The 14144-nt window shown below is 36.1% G+C and overlaps 2 protein-coding genes across 2 annotated transcripts; one reads left to right on the forward strand and one right to left on the reverse strand.

Moving 5' to 3' along the window:
- The first annotated feature begins 158 nt into the window (after nucleotides 1-158).
- Nucleotides 159-2033, forward strand: LOC133743636 (actin-depolymerizing factor 7-like). Its single transcript, XM_062171630.1, has 3 exons — nucleotides 159-307; nucleotides 689-948; nucleotides 1490-2033. The coding sequence occupies exons 1-3, from the start codon at nucleotides 305-307 to the stop codon at nucleotides 1638-1640; spliced, it is 414 nt and encodes a 137-aa protein (XP_062027614.1). The 5' UTR covers nucleotides 159-304; the 3' UTR covers nucleotides 1641-2033.
- A 169-nt stretch (nucleotides 2034-2202) lies between these two features.
- Nucleotides 2203-7221, reverse strand: LOC133743635 (probable LRR receptor-like serine/threonine-protein kinase At1g63430). The gene is made up of 12 exons (XM_062171628.1): nucleotides 6630-7221; nucleotides 6067-6205; nucleotides 5847-5918; nucleotides 5611-5754; nucleotides 5358-5516; nucleotides 4794-4904; nucleotides 4297-4361; nucleotides 3755-4006; nucleotides 3324-3662; nucleotides 3084-3241; nucleotides 2742-2957; nucleotides 2203-2640 (listed from the first exon to the last, which is right to left on the reverse strand). The coding sequence occupies exons 1-12, from the start codon at nucleotides 6712-6714 to the stop codon at nucleotides 2395-2397; spliced, it is 1986 nt and encodes a 661-aa protein (XP_062027612.1). The 5' UTR covers nucleotides 6715-7221; the 3' UTR covers nucleotides 2203-2394.
- Between the last annotated feature and the right edge of the window lie 6923 nt (nucleotides 7222-14144).

Raw genomic sequence — 14144 nt, forward strand, 5'->3', positions numbered from 1 at the left:
TAACAATTTAATTAAGCTCGCCACACGTGGAAGCATCAAGGCGAATTGTGGACATAGTCGGCAGAGAAAGCAAGTTCTCTCCTCCAAATTCTCCCCTTCCTCCATTAGCATAGCCTCCTCTCCAACTACACTTCTCGACCTCTCGTAGCTCCAAAAAACAAGGATCTATTTTCCATTTTTTTTAACTCCTATAGCCTCTCTTTGTTCTTCTTGCACCCACTTCCATTCTCCTAGGCCCCGGCCAATTCCTTTCTCTGTTTTTGTTTTTTTCACATTTCAGAAGCCCTTTTTCATTGGAGGCAAAATGGTATGCTTACATTCTCTCTTTTTTTTTACTTCCCCAGTTTATGTATGATTTCCTCTTTTCTTTTTTCATGTCAATACTCCAATTTGTTTCTTTCTTAATTTGATCCATAGTGCATTGGCTTATCATACATGTTGTAACATTCTTTTGTTAGATTCATATTAGCCTATATTGATCTAATCTGTAGTAAAAATATTTTATTAGACAATGCGACATGTTATGTTATTAAGCTATGGTGTAAAGTGTTAACACACCCATTTGAATGCTTCTATATTCACTTGGGAAAAAAAAATGAATAACAGGAATGCTTAATTAGTGAATGTTTGACAATCGATCAATCGGAATCCAAATGATTAAGCTTTCTGATGTGGTACTTGGGGACAGGCCAATGCAGCTTCTGGAATGGCTGTGCACGATGACTGCAAGCTGAGGTTCTTGGAGCTAAAGGCAAAGAGGAGCTATCGTTTCATTTTGTTCAAGATTGAGCAACAGCAAATTGTGGTTGATACGCTCGGGGAACCCAATGCAAGTTACGACGATTTCACCTCCAGTTTTCCTGCTGATGAGTGTCGTTATGCTGTCTATGATTTCGATTTCACTACCGAAGAGAACTGCCAGAAAAGCAAGATTTTCTTCATCGCATGGTAATTGATTTCCCACAAATTACACTCATCGTTATTGGTAGTTTCTTCTTAAAGTTTCCCACAAAATATAAACAAATTTTTTTATCAAACGATGTTAAGGGAGGGGGTTTCGATCTCAAGATTATCTCAAATATAAAGGTAAGCTTTTAATCATTAGAACTACAGAAAACTACTACTTCAAATATTAATGTAAAGATCATGAAATTTTTGCATATCAAACACTAGTTCATGACATAATCTTAGACCTTGCATGATTTTGTGTAAGTTGTGTAAGTTTCGGATAGTTTCTTGAGATGCTATATCTCATCCGCCCTAATACAAACACGTAGCTAGGGCTCATAGTAAAACTTATAATTGAATTTAATTGTTTTCTGGACGCATTAGGCATGTAATAATCTTTTCAATTGTTTATCATAATAATAGATATCTAAAATGCTATGTTGTTAGAATGCGGATAAAAACTACACATTTCATTTCCATTTTCTTCCTCTTCAATTGAACTCTAAACAGTTATATATACACGTTTTGATATGTGTGTTAGGTCACCGGATACATCAAAGGTGAGGATGAAGATGGTGTATGCAAGTTCCAAGGACAGATTCAAAAGAGAATTGGACGGCATTTCATTTGAATTGCAAGCAACAGATCCAAGTGAGATGAGCTTGGACATAGTGAAAGGGCGAGCCTGCTAAGTGCAGCCACCCTTTTGCTCCTTAGTTCCAATCTTTATCATTCTTTCCCTCACTGTTTTCTTTGGGGGCCAACCTTCTTATAGCCGTTATTATAACTTGGTTTTTTAATTTTATAAATTCCAAATTAGCCAAGTGAATGTGTGAATGTAACTATGACTATGTGTACTCTTCAATCTGTAACCTCAAATCCTTTTTTTGAAAAATTTATGCATTTTTGGAATTAAACCATAGGATTCAGCTCTCAAACCAAATTGGCTGCCAAAAGAGCTAGCATTTCATGCTAGTGTGTTGGTGCTGTTTTTGGAAATTGGTTGAATTATGTTAATTTGCCTGCTTCCTTCAATGCTTCAGAAGATTATTATGTGTGGCATAGCGATCTGTATTTTATCCCAATCAGCTTCTGTGCAATGCTTTATTCTCTATGGAAGATAAAATAGGACTGTTATATTTTCTCATTTTGCTGGGTTGTGGCCTTGTGGGAGTGACTGATTTCAAATTGTAGAAAATGTATACCTTGTGGGATGAAAATCAAAGGAACAAACAAACTTGATATCAAACGCAGTAAGAGAAAACTCATGGAACAAACTTGATTAGCAACTTAGTTGACTGTAGCAAATCGTATACAAAGAGATTTTGTCATGCATGAATCCTCAAGTTCCCTCTCCAATTACAATCATTTACAAGGACAAAGTCAAGGGAGAAAAAGACTATTGCAGTTGTATATTTCTTCTTTACAGTGTGTTAATTAACTCATTTAGGATGAAAGTGCAAGCTCAGCCCATGCCAAAGAAGATGCTTTAAGCTCAAGCGACACCGATGTGTCGATTTTGCTCTCTAACATGGTGCATACTTCCTGCATCGATGGCCGCTTGGTGGGTTCTGGATGGATACAGAGATTTACCACGTCACATAGAACCTTGAGGTCATCACAACTGAAATGTTTCAATTCAGGATCCACCACATGAGGCATCACGTCTGGCATCTCAAGATAATCTTTGGCCTGCAGAAGAGAGAAACATAAGTTTTTTGTGCACATCTAACATGAACTACATTTTTACATTGGAAGCAAATTTCACAAACATTAAACTCTCAGAAACTTACCCAGTCTACCAAGCACCCTTTATCCTTGCAGTATGGAGGCCTCCCACTAATTATTTCCAGTAAAAGTACCCCAAAAGCATAAACATTGCCTTGAACATCCAGGTGGCGTGCTTCCATAGAATTTGGAAGAACACAAATAGCACCTTGGCTGCCAATAGAACCCGAGTTTTTTTCTGACCGCGCAATAATTGTCTTCCAACTTTCAAAATCAACCAGCTACAGTTCAAACCAAGGATAATGTTGTTATTAGAGCCAGCATCTTATATTCTCATTCATGTAGGTGTATCAACTCCCAACAAGAAAACAAATATCTGAATTAGGAAGAGTGAGAAGTTTCCATACCTTGGGCAAGAAATCATCTGTAAGATATACGGCACTAGAATTTAACTCTGATATTGTAAATGGTGGCTCAAGTTCCATGTGGAGATACTTGAGTCCCCGAGCAATGCCTATTACAATTTTCATGCGCCTTGTCCAACTGAACTGGCATCCTTCTCCATCTGCATTAAAATAATTCTCGTTAGAGCTCTCCAGACCTTCTGTAGCAATCGAAAGAGGTTAAAAGAAAGAATTTTCACTTACAATGGAGGTGCTCATACAGTGTCCCATTTGAAGCATATTCAAAAACCAGCATCCTTGTAAATGGGGTGCTCTCACTACAATAACCCAGTAACTTTCCTGTATTCTCGTGAGTCAATCTTGACAAATCTGTCACCTCTCTCTGAAAATAGAGCTCAAGATAGCCTGTCCAATGCTCTTCCTTGATGCAAAGGGATATCACAGCGATCTCTGGCCCACCTTTCATGTTGCCCTTGTAAACCAAACTATCAGGTGAGGAGCCAATAATATTGCTGAAGTCTTCACACGCTACTTCAAGATCTTGTCTGTTGAATCTAACAACATCCTTCAACATCTCGGAATCTGTAAAAAATTGCGAACCAAATTAATCACTGTTGTTTTTCCATACAGTTCTAAAAGCTTCAATCGAACTGCAGATGCTGAAAGAAACAAACCTATGTAGATTGTAGTATGGTCCTTTTCAGTTCCTGATTTCTTCCAAGGAATTATTATAGAAGATTTGCTATTGCATTTCTGAAGACCAGTGACAACAGCAACTAAAACAAGAGAGCACACCATGGTTCCTGTCACTACTTCCAAAGCCAAAAGCCAGGCTGGTTTTGACGTGTCTGGATGTTTGGGGACATCTTTAGTAGGTTTGTGCTTTGGGTTAACTGCAGGATGGCCTTTAGAAGGTGGAGCACCAACTACAAAGAACAAACAAAAGAAAAGGTCACTAAGTAATATAATCAGAAGTGAATATCAAAGAATCAATTAACCACTGAGATAACAGAACTTTTAAACTAATATTCAAAAAGCTACTTCAGAATCCCCAGATTCCCAGATTACAATGATTAAATATTAGGAAGCTCAGGCTCATTCAAAAAAGAGCATACCGTTGTTAAGAAGTTTGTGTTCACTTCCAGTTTTTTCCAAATAAAGCAGGAATATAATGCAAGTATAATAGATAAATATCATATAATCATGTCATACATACCACACATATCTGCAGGACGCTGTTTCGGATCTTGTTTCTGGAGGCAATTTCCCTGAAAGCTAGTCCTGCATGGAATAAGTAAAGTAAATAAACGCTGACAAATGCATGGAATCCAGAATGACAAAAGATCAGGATTTGCGATGGTATTTTTCAGAACAACAAGACATTAGTATATTAAACTAACTTGTCTAACTAACATTACAGGAACAACCTTCTAACCCTTATTTTCATTTTATGATCTGGTATTGTTGAATCCTTGTAGAATTAAAACATTCATTCGTGGTTTTGTTAGCACCAAGAGGACTGTAAATTTTATGGGAAAGTGTGGATGATGAATTAGGCTTTGGGATAAGAGGGATCAGTTTTCAGTATTTCATTTACAAGCATGTAGACAAGAACACGTTTGACAAATCATTTGACAGAAATAATCCATAAACCTGATACAATACAACCTAAACAAGATAGTACTTGATTGTCACCCTTGGTTAGAGCAGTACCTCGGAAGATACTCCAAGCACTTAGGTATGCTACCAACAAAGAAGTTGTATGAGAGATCAGCTACTCTTAACTGAGACGAGCGGCAGAGGCCTGTCAAGTTTGAGGAATACCTGAAGCAGAAAAAAATTAAAAAAAAATAAATAAATAACCAACTATGAGAAACAATTTAAGAAACAAAACCTTTAAATATAGGTCTAGCCTCACTCAATGAAATGAACTTTGAAAATAAATAAAGTATCCGCTGGAACCTGAACTTTCATCCCCTCTTACTTTTCCTCAAATCATACTGCTACTTCCTACATACTCATTTTTAATGCAACAAGAATATGCTAAATTATCCCACAAAGGAAAATACTAAATATATTGCCTAATCATCCAAAAATCTAGAGGGCATGCAATTGACAAAGCTGTATGATGAACAACAATTTATGAATTTTAAAATAAATAAAAATTGATAGTTAGCTAATTTTATAGTGACAGCAATTTAAAAATAAAATAAAATAAAAATTGAAAAGCACGTATGAAAGTATAAATGCAGGGACTACAATCAATCTGCTACTTACATCCCACGTACGTTAGAATCACTAGATGTGATTCCTTTATTGCCACCAGCAGGAACAGTTCCATGAAGCTTATTCCTGTCCAAATAAAGTTCCTTAAGGTATCCCAAATTGCCAAGTTCAGGAGGTAGCTTACCAGACAACCCATTCGACTGGAGATTTCTGCATAAAAAGTAGTAAATTCACTGTAAAAAAAAAATCCCAAACCACCCAAATTGAAAGCATCCTTTAAATTGTGAATATTAATGCCTAGTACATTTTCACAACGTTGGTCAAGTTCCCAAGCTCCGGAGGAATTGGACCAGTGAGTTCATTCAATCCCAAATCCAAGATGGTCAGGTATTTTAACGAACCCAGTTCCTTAGGTAATATTCCAAGCAGCCTGTTCCCATGCAAAATTCTACATAACAGCAAGACAAGCAATCAAGCTTCAATCATCGGAATATGAAAACACAATGGACTTCAGTATGGGATTTTGGATTGGAAGCATACAGTTCTTGCAAGAAGGTGAGATCACCCAAGTCTGGTACAAGAAACCCCCTTATAGATGAACCGGAAATGTTGCTGCAAAAAAGGAAAATCCAAAAACAAAGTGGCAAGGCACATTAGCACTGTATACCATTCATTCTGAAATTGAAACATCAAAAGGGATCTAATTGTGGAAACCATTCACTATAATTTGGCACTAAGATAGACGAGATCATTATCTTACATCTTTATAACATGGTCTCGAGTCATAGCGCATGTAACGCCGGACCAGGCACAAGGATCCGAATCCAAGGAATTCCAATCCGTTAAAACCATATGTGGATCTTCATATATAGCTTCCTTAAAGTGTGTAAGGGCCCAAACTGTGCAAAATCCATTTCTCAGTCAGAAAATCATCTCAAACAACAAATGGGAACCATAACAAATAAACAAACTCCATCTCTTTCTTTGCTTTCCCATTTGTAGAACTAGAGCTAGATTAGCAAATTCAGCACACACCATAGTCTAACAGTCAACCAGAACCCCAGAAATAAAAACTCTACAGTGATTTTAAGTACCATAATCAGGGTCACATTACTTCAACCACACTCACTCTGCCAACCACATTCAGTCCTATCCAAATTTTCATCAACTGTTATGATATGAATCTTGGTTTCAACTTAGTAACACTAAATTCTTCTCTCAAATCTGAAACTTCTTCTTTCCGCCCACAAATTCTTAGCAGCAAAACAGTGATAAACAGAAACCGAGATCTGAGAAACAGAGTGAGTAAACAAAAACACATACCTTCCTTTGAAGGGAATGAATCACAACCCAGAAAGAGAACCCCACATATCAAACCCAGAAGCAGTAACGAGGCAAATGCCCTCATTTTCTCTCAAAAGTTTCCTCAACAAAACCCAGAAGAACTCATTCAAGAAAAGTAAAGCCAAGCAAACAAGGCAAAAGAAAAAGAAAAAGAAACCCAGTTGGCTTAAAGCTCTGTTCTTTATTCTCTAATAATAAAGACTACTACTTCCCCAGTTCAAGATCCCAGTAATTAATACCGTAAATCTACAATGGGGTTGGGTTAGAGTAACCAAAGTAGAAAAAGAAATGCTACCCAGAAACCAAAAGGGTCTGGTAATCCTTGAATCAAAGTACACTCTTTGGGTTTCTAAATCCAAGGGGTTTGGCACCAACCCCCACTAAGCCAAATCACTAGAGTGAGTGAGAGGAAATGAAGCAAAATTGGGAAGACTTGGATTGAAAGGGAGCGTTTGCTTGGGCAACCAGTAAAAGGGTTCAATCCAGAAACCAAAAAGCAAGAGAATTTGGATAACTAAAACACTCACAGAAAGGCAGAAGAGGGAGAATCATTTTTTTTTTTTTTTTTGTGTGTGTGTTTAAAAATGGCGGTTCCAGCAAAAAAAAAAAAAAAAAAGGTAGGTTCTTTGGTTACGGGTTTGATTAGTAGTGGGGTTTTGGTGTCGTGTGAGTTTTTGGATATTTATTAATGGATGCTACTGGCAATACTTAATAATAATGTATGAGAGATATATCGGGATACGAGATATGAGAATTTCATGGTCTATGAATTGGAAGACGGTGGGATCGATGGTTTAGATTTTGGAATGGACGAAGTGGATTGCGAGACAGCTAAAGTGGGGGTCCCTAGCAGTTGGAGGACAATGAGAGAAAATTAATTAATTTATGATTTTTTATTAGTGTTAGTGATATTATTATATGATTTTTTGTTATTAAAATAAATAAATAATAGTTGACTAATTTTTTCTTTTTGATATTTTGCATGTTTAGGTAGAGAGAACCATTTTTTTCAGTGTAAAATTGACATTTTTCCAATAAATGTGGGTTTAAAAGTTTTCTATAAATATAATATTTTAATTTTGTAAGTCATAATCTATACTATTAAGAGAAGAGAGCTCTTCATAACTGATTTTTTTTTTTAAAATTATAACCCCTAAAATATTAATAAATTTTAAAATAAAATTAATTAACAAGAACAATAACGTCAATACTTAAAATATTAAATAAATCAAATCAAATCAAATACCCGTTTAAAGGAAAAAACTTCCCACTACTCCATATATAATATATACACACACATATTGTATCAGGATGCATCTTTAAGTTTGTGTAAAGAAGACTCGCAAGATGATGACAATTTCATTTCTTTTTTACTTTTTTACATATCTAACTTTTAAAAATTGTAGTCTTCTCTTTTTTTAAATATAACTAGTAGGGTCCATCCACTATGTGTGTGGAGAGAAGTTAAAGATAGTGGAGAAACTTTGTACTACCACATTTTCTGTTTTTTTTTTCTATTATATAATTTACCATATTATTCCTATTGATTAATTATAATTCATAGTTTTTTAATAAATAAAGGTTAAATTGGTAAAAAAATTCTGTTTTAGAGAGCAAGCTCCCCTCTCTTAATAATAGTATAGATATAGATATATTGTGGAATAAATTAAACTGTGTAATAAAAAGTGGAAATGATGGTCTGCATAATTAGGATTGGCTAATGGCTTTAATTATGCTGAGTTACCTTACTTAACAAGCACCTAACCTCCCGGTATTGGCGGCAGTAATCATGTGCATGCCGTATTCTCAGCGCACCATACATTCCCATTTCCCCCGCTTCATTATTAACCCACACGATATGAGCGTACTATTAGTATTTTCTGGTCAAAATATCGCGAGACACAGAATCTGTTTTTTTTCCTTCCCTTTTTAGTCAAGTACAATTAAAATCTACACGTTATTCATTTTATTATGGCACATTTACTTGCTTAGAATGAAAAATAATTATGAATCAGAGACACTGGAATAAGAGAAGAAAGGAATTTGTATTGATTCCGGAGAAGTTGATTCCTAAACTCATCTCCCCCCTTCGTAATACTCAAGAATTTGATTCAGTAATTGATTCCTTATAAGGAGGTGAGACCTACACTTATTCCGATTCATTCATATGTTTTTTTTTTTTTTGAAATAATGGTAATTCCATTGATAATAGCGCATGCCAAGAAAGTCATTACATACTCATCCGCTGACACATAATAATGGCCAGACAAGACTTCGTGGAGGAACCACAGTGATACATAGGATAGACCAACTATATTAGAACTTATCGCTCGCATAACAGCGAGCCTATAAGCTATGAAAAAAACATAGCAAATAGACAAGCTAAAACAAAACACTTGTTAGGTTCCTAATACAAGGGAACTAATTGTAATTAGACAAAAAGATAAAAACATAGGTTTGGGCCAAGAGCCAAAACCCTAGCCCAAAATAGTACTGGACTAGAGCAGAACCTAGCCCAACATTTTGTGGCCCAATAGGGTAGTCCACCAAGGAAATTGCACCAGGCCCATCAATTTGATACGGTCCAGTCCACCTTTTCCTCCCCTCCCCCCGACGTGCATCACCGTCCAGCCAAGTTCCTGTTGACACACATCACCCGGCCTGCGTCGTCTCGATCGCCCTGCCACGCCATCATCCCGGCAATCCAAGCCTTCCCGAGCTACGCTGCCGTGACGTACACCAGCACATAAAACAATCTGGATCCAGGCCTCGAATTTCCACCGCCCTCGATCAATATCCATGGCAACGCCGATCCAAGAACCCAACAACACAGATCACCACCGAACAGTAACGCATGACCCCCGCCGTCGCCAACCTCCCAGCCGAAACCTTATGACAAAACCCGAGCAAATCCTCCGACTGAGTCTTATGAGCATTAGATCTCCCGTCCGGCAACAAACCCCATGACTGCGGCAAGGCCGGAGGCCCACCACCATGTCCGGGAGCCGCCGGACGAGAATGAGAATTCGAACGGCGTAGGCCTTGGGGTTTCCCGAGGTGAGAGAGAAACCTTAGGTAGTAAAAATTAAAATAAAGATTTCGATTATAAAGATTCCGATTCATTCATATGTTAGTAAACGCATAAATACTTTTACCCTAAATCTTCCGATTTCTTTACGTGTTAGTAAACGCATGAATATTTTTACCCTATAATCATTCTCTCTTATTCCAAGTAAACGTGCCCTAAAATTATAGATAAACTAACTCAATGTAGTTGTGACTCTCTCCTGTTTAGTATTTACCAATACAAAGAGCTAGTCTATTGTTAAGCAGAATTCACAAATTGACACACTGGTTTGTCACTTTATCCAAAAGAATCGATGATAACTACATGATCTTTGTTTGCTAGTATCTTTTGGCTGAATACTTGCAATCTTTTTTGCTTAGGGCATCTAAATGGTGCACTATTTTTATTAAACCCCATTTGTACTATTGTCTTGAGTTTAAGGTAAGTTACACTTGACACTAACAAGCATTAGCATACAATGGATATGGGACCCTAAGGACTTTAAAATCCCCTTTTGATATATATTATTATCGACTTATAGAGTTATAGTATAGAAATGATATGATATTTTAAGGACAATATGTAAATTTAGTTAGTCCTTGCTCAATACATGAATAACCTACAACAATTTCGTCAAGCTAACTTTGGATATCACTATATGAGTATATGTCATATGCTTATGTTGTTATGTTTTGGCCGTCTAATTTAATAAGTTTCTTGACTTCTTGCTCTACTTTATTTATTAGCAGCAAAAGGTGGGTGAAGCTTCAATGAGGCCTCTTTGAGGAATAGATTATGTTGCAATGAGTTATCTTATTGATTATATCTTTCACATAAATAAATTATTCTATGTGAGAAATGCGATTAATCAATATATATAAGTTAGTCATTGATTTTATTATTACTGCTGGCTTAAGTTTAGATTATGAATGTTACTATAGGATCATTATTGATTGCATCAGAACAACTCTAATTAACAAATCCCACAAATTTATTCCAGCAAGATTTTATTACTGTAACTACCGCTATTTGATCGGAGCGACCATTGAAATTCAAAGTTTGAACTATTGCGTCCAAGAAATCATTATGATGCTATCTTCTCTAATGCCACATATCAAGCTAGTTTTCTCTAATGCCTTGAGCAAGTTTTCGTAACATTTCAACTCTAACAGCTAAGTTTTCTCTACTCCATAGTTGTCGGTTGCAGAAACCCTCAGTTTAGATTAAAGACTTTAATTCTTGCTCTTCTCCTTCTTTACAAGGGTTCTTTTATGTGTGTGGTCTCATTCATTATCAAAGCACCTCCCATAAAAAGTCATTCCCATTAGGGCATTCTTTGCATTTTTTTAGGTTTCAATCAGTTGTTAAAAGTCTCAAAGAGGTTGAAATTTTCTTCTCATGTTTCCACAATGTCCAGTTGTTTTCCATCAGCCAACTCAAAGCATGTGATTCCCCCTAAATGTTCAATGGTTTTGATATTACAACAACCACTACCACCATGCAGTTTCCTTTCTCTTTCCCTTAGATTTTGTTTCCTCAAAGTATATAGAATAGACAAACACCTAATAAAGATTTGCATGCATCTACTAAATTTTTCTAATATTGTATACTATGATCTGTCTTCTAGCTTTGCATGATTAAAAGGCAAGTTGTTATAAATGTCGACCAAAATTTTTAATTATTCCATGAGTCTGCAGCTTATTTATAATCAATATGATATTTTTCTTTGATTGTGAATGTGGCTTTTTTATGTTTTGGCAGGAGAGTCATCTTCTTTGTCTAATTTGGATGTGACACAAGCAATGAGGATTGTTTAAACATGAAGGGTCCTCAGTGACAATGCTTCCAAGCAAGAAGCTGTTAGTGTTTTGAAGTATTATTAAAGGCATGAAAGATGAGGGAGCCTAGCCTCATGATTTTGAATTAAGACTGATAATAATCATCAGAATTCAGAAGTGGACAGACGACCCAGTTGAGCTATACAAAGTACGTTGCTAAAAAAATTTATCAAATCAAACTGGAGGAGTCATCAAAAGTAAAAAAGATCCATATAGACTTTTGACAAGTTCTCACATTTTCTTTCATAGGTGAATTTTGATCTGCATGGCTGGTAATCTATCATTATTATTAATGTACATAACATATTCATTGTTTCAAAAGGAGGATAACTGTATAAGAGCATAAGACAAGGTAGGGGTCCTCCTCTAGAGCTAACGTTTTTCTTCTTCTTTTCATGTAGAGCTAGAGTTTCTTCTATGGGAGGGTTTTACTTTAAATCTGGTTCCCTCAGCATAAATATAATCTATAGTTCTACACACATCACATCACATCCTCTTTTTCAGTTTTCTTTTAACTTTCCTTTTGCTTTCTTCCATATTTCTGTATGGTCCTTGGTCCTAGTGAAGGATGAGAACAGATTCAAATGCTAAAGGTTTAAGTTGAATGAATCATCTAGCAAATATATGCTTAGAAAGTAAAATCATCCAACTAAGCTGAGAACGCGCGCGCAAAGAACAGCCAATAAATCCTACAAAATTTTTATTTTTGAAATTTAATAGTTTTAGTTTGATATACATTATTAACTCATTCTTGAATAATTTACACTTTTAGAACATATATAGTGATTATGTTCATTTAAAACTCAGGCAACAAGTGTTTATAAAACAAAAGGATTAATCCTGAAAAGGTAGAGCCTACTGGAAACTTTTGGCAGTTTTCTATAAAACTTCACAAAACCATGATTATTCCACAAATTAGTGGTGAAATGTGCATGTACTTAGGAATCCATGGATAAATTATTAAATATGTAGGTGGAGAACAATGACTGTAATGCAGATCAAGTCAAAGTTTTTGGCTTAATGCTATAGTATCAGATAATCTCTCTCAATCAAAGTGGATATAAGAGCGCACAAGAAATTTAAAACTTTGGTTAAACAAGAGCAAGAGCTCCTTGATTTGACAGAGAGCCTAATAGCGTGCAGAAGCAACCGGCAGGCCTAAATTTCTTCTTACATAGGACAGATATGAAAGGGAGTAGTACCTGATGCATAACAATTAGGTCGGAGTTCGAATTTCTCTTTGGTCAATCATTTTCGATCTTACTTAACAAGAACAAGTGAAGATAGATCAAAGTATATCATTACGGAACAAATTATAGTATGTGTTGGATTATTTGGTGTATGATATCTACTATAGCGTTCATAATGACATTTCATGAAGAATAAATTGGAGTATTAGCAAAGGAATTAACATTAACCTAATTATGTTGATTTTTATGTTACGGAATTTGAAGGGAATGAAGACTACTTCTTTTCAGTAACGCATGTGGTTTTCATAAGATACGTGCATGCCTGGGCACCAATGCTTGTGTCCCTTCGTTATCAAAGTCTGAAATCAATTTAAGACGGAAAAGGCAGACATATATTTAGTCGGTGTCAAATGAAAAGACGACATCTCACTTTCTGGTCTGAACACGAAGACGACACATCTAAATCATTTATCTTCACAGACATGATTGCCTCACCAGTATTTTGAACGGCTCTGGTAATTATGAATTGCAGTGCAGTAAAGAGAGAGCTTGTGAAACATGCCCGGAAATATAGGGCTCTGAGTTTTAATACTCCGAAATATTGTAGAATTTCGTATGAATCGAGTATAACAGCACATGATCATGTCATTGATAGATGTATCCAATGTAAATGATGAAATTTTAGCTCATTTGTGTTAAGTCCTCATGCAAGGGGTTTTGAATTCGAATTACTCTTTGAATCGTCAATTCTTTACTATTGGTTTCGAAGGTGCATAATAGATTGCATTGAGTGTAAGCATGTTTAACCAGGTATCGGATACTTGTTTGCAAGCCGGATTCCCAATCTCCACTTCTTAACTTCTTTGTTGGTTTGTAAGGTACTTGATATCATCCAGTACCAGCCTAATAGAATATCAGAGACTTGTGCGGAAGAGGTCATGGATTCATATCCTCTAGTTCCCATTTCTACAATCCTAGGTTTGCAAGGTGCTTGTACCTATTATTGGCCGAACAGAGAATCAAATACTTGTATGCAAAAAGTTTATGAATACAAAACTTTAAATCCTCCTATTGCCAATTCCCACCTTTTTTTGTTGATTAGTAGTGTGAAGAGAATAAACTTATCCAACGAGTGAAGAACCAAGAACTTAAGTACTATATTGAGTCACTGGCTAAACATGTCTAAATCCCTTACAACTGTGACTTGCATATATACTAGATGCTTGAGCTTGACCATAAAATATGAATGCTAGGTCTTGGAAGTCTCTGCCAAATACAAGACAAGACCAATGAGTCAATGACTTGTACAATTAGCAAAGGCCTATCATCCTCAGTCACCGTGCTTCATTAATGCTTTGGACCTGTGCAGGACCCAATCACATCTTAATGGTCCCAAATG

The sequence above is a fragment of the Rosa rugosa genome, chromosome 4 (assembly GCF_958449725.1).
Source record: "Rosa rugosa chromosome 4, drRosRugo1.1, whole genome shotgun sequence".
In the NCBI taxonomy this organism is placed as follows: domain Eukaryota; kingdom Viridiplantae; phylum Streptophyta; class Magnoliopsida; order Rosales; family Rosaceae; genus Rosa; species Rosa rugosa.

What these genes read in the sequence shown, in the direction of transcription:
- LOC133743636 (XM_062171630.1), top strand. An exon ending in AAGATTTTCTTCATCGCATG is followed by an intron (nt 949 to 1,489) that starts GTAATTGATTTC and finishes TATGTGTGTTAG; the next exon opens with GTCACCGGATACATCAAAGG.
- LOC133743635 (XM_062171628.1), bottom strand. Translation starts at nt 6,714, where the DNA reads ATGAGGGCATTTGCCTCGTTACTGCTTCTGGGTTTGATATGTGGGGTT. An exon ending in TTGACCAACGTTGTGAAAAT is followed by an intron (nt 5,517 to 5,610) that starts GTACTAGGCATT and finishes CTTTTTATGCAG; the next exon opens with AAATCTCCAGTCGAATGGGT. An exon ending in ACTGTATGAGCACCTCCATT is followed by an intron (nt 3,242 to 3,323) that starts GTAAGTGAAAAT and finishes ATTTTAATGCAG; the next exon opens with ATGGAGAAGGATGCCAGTTC.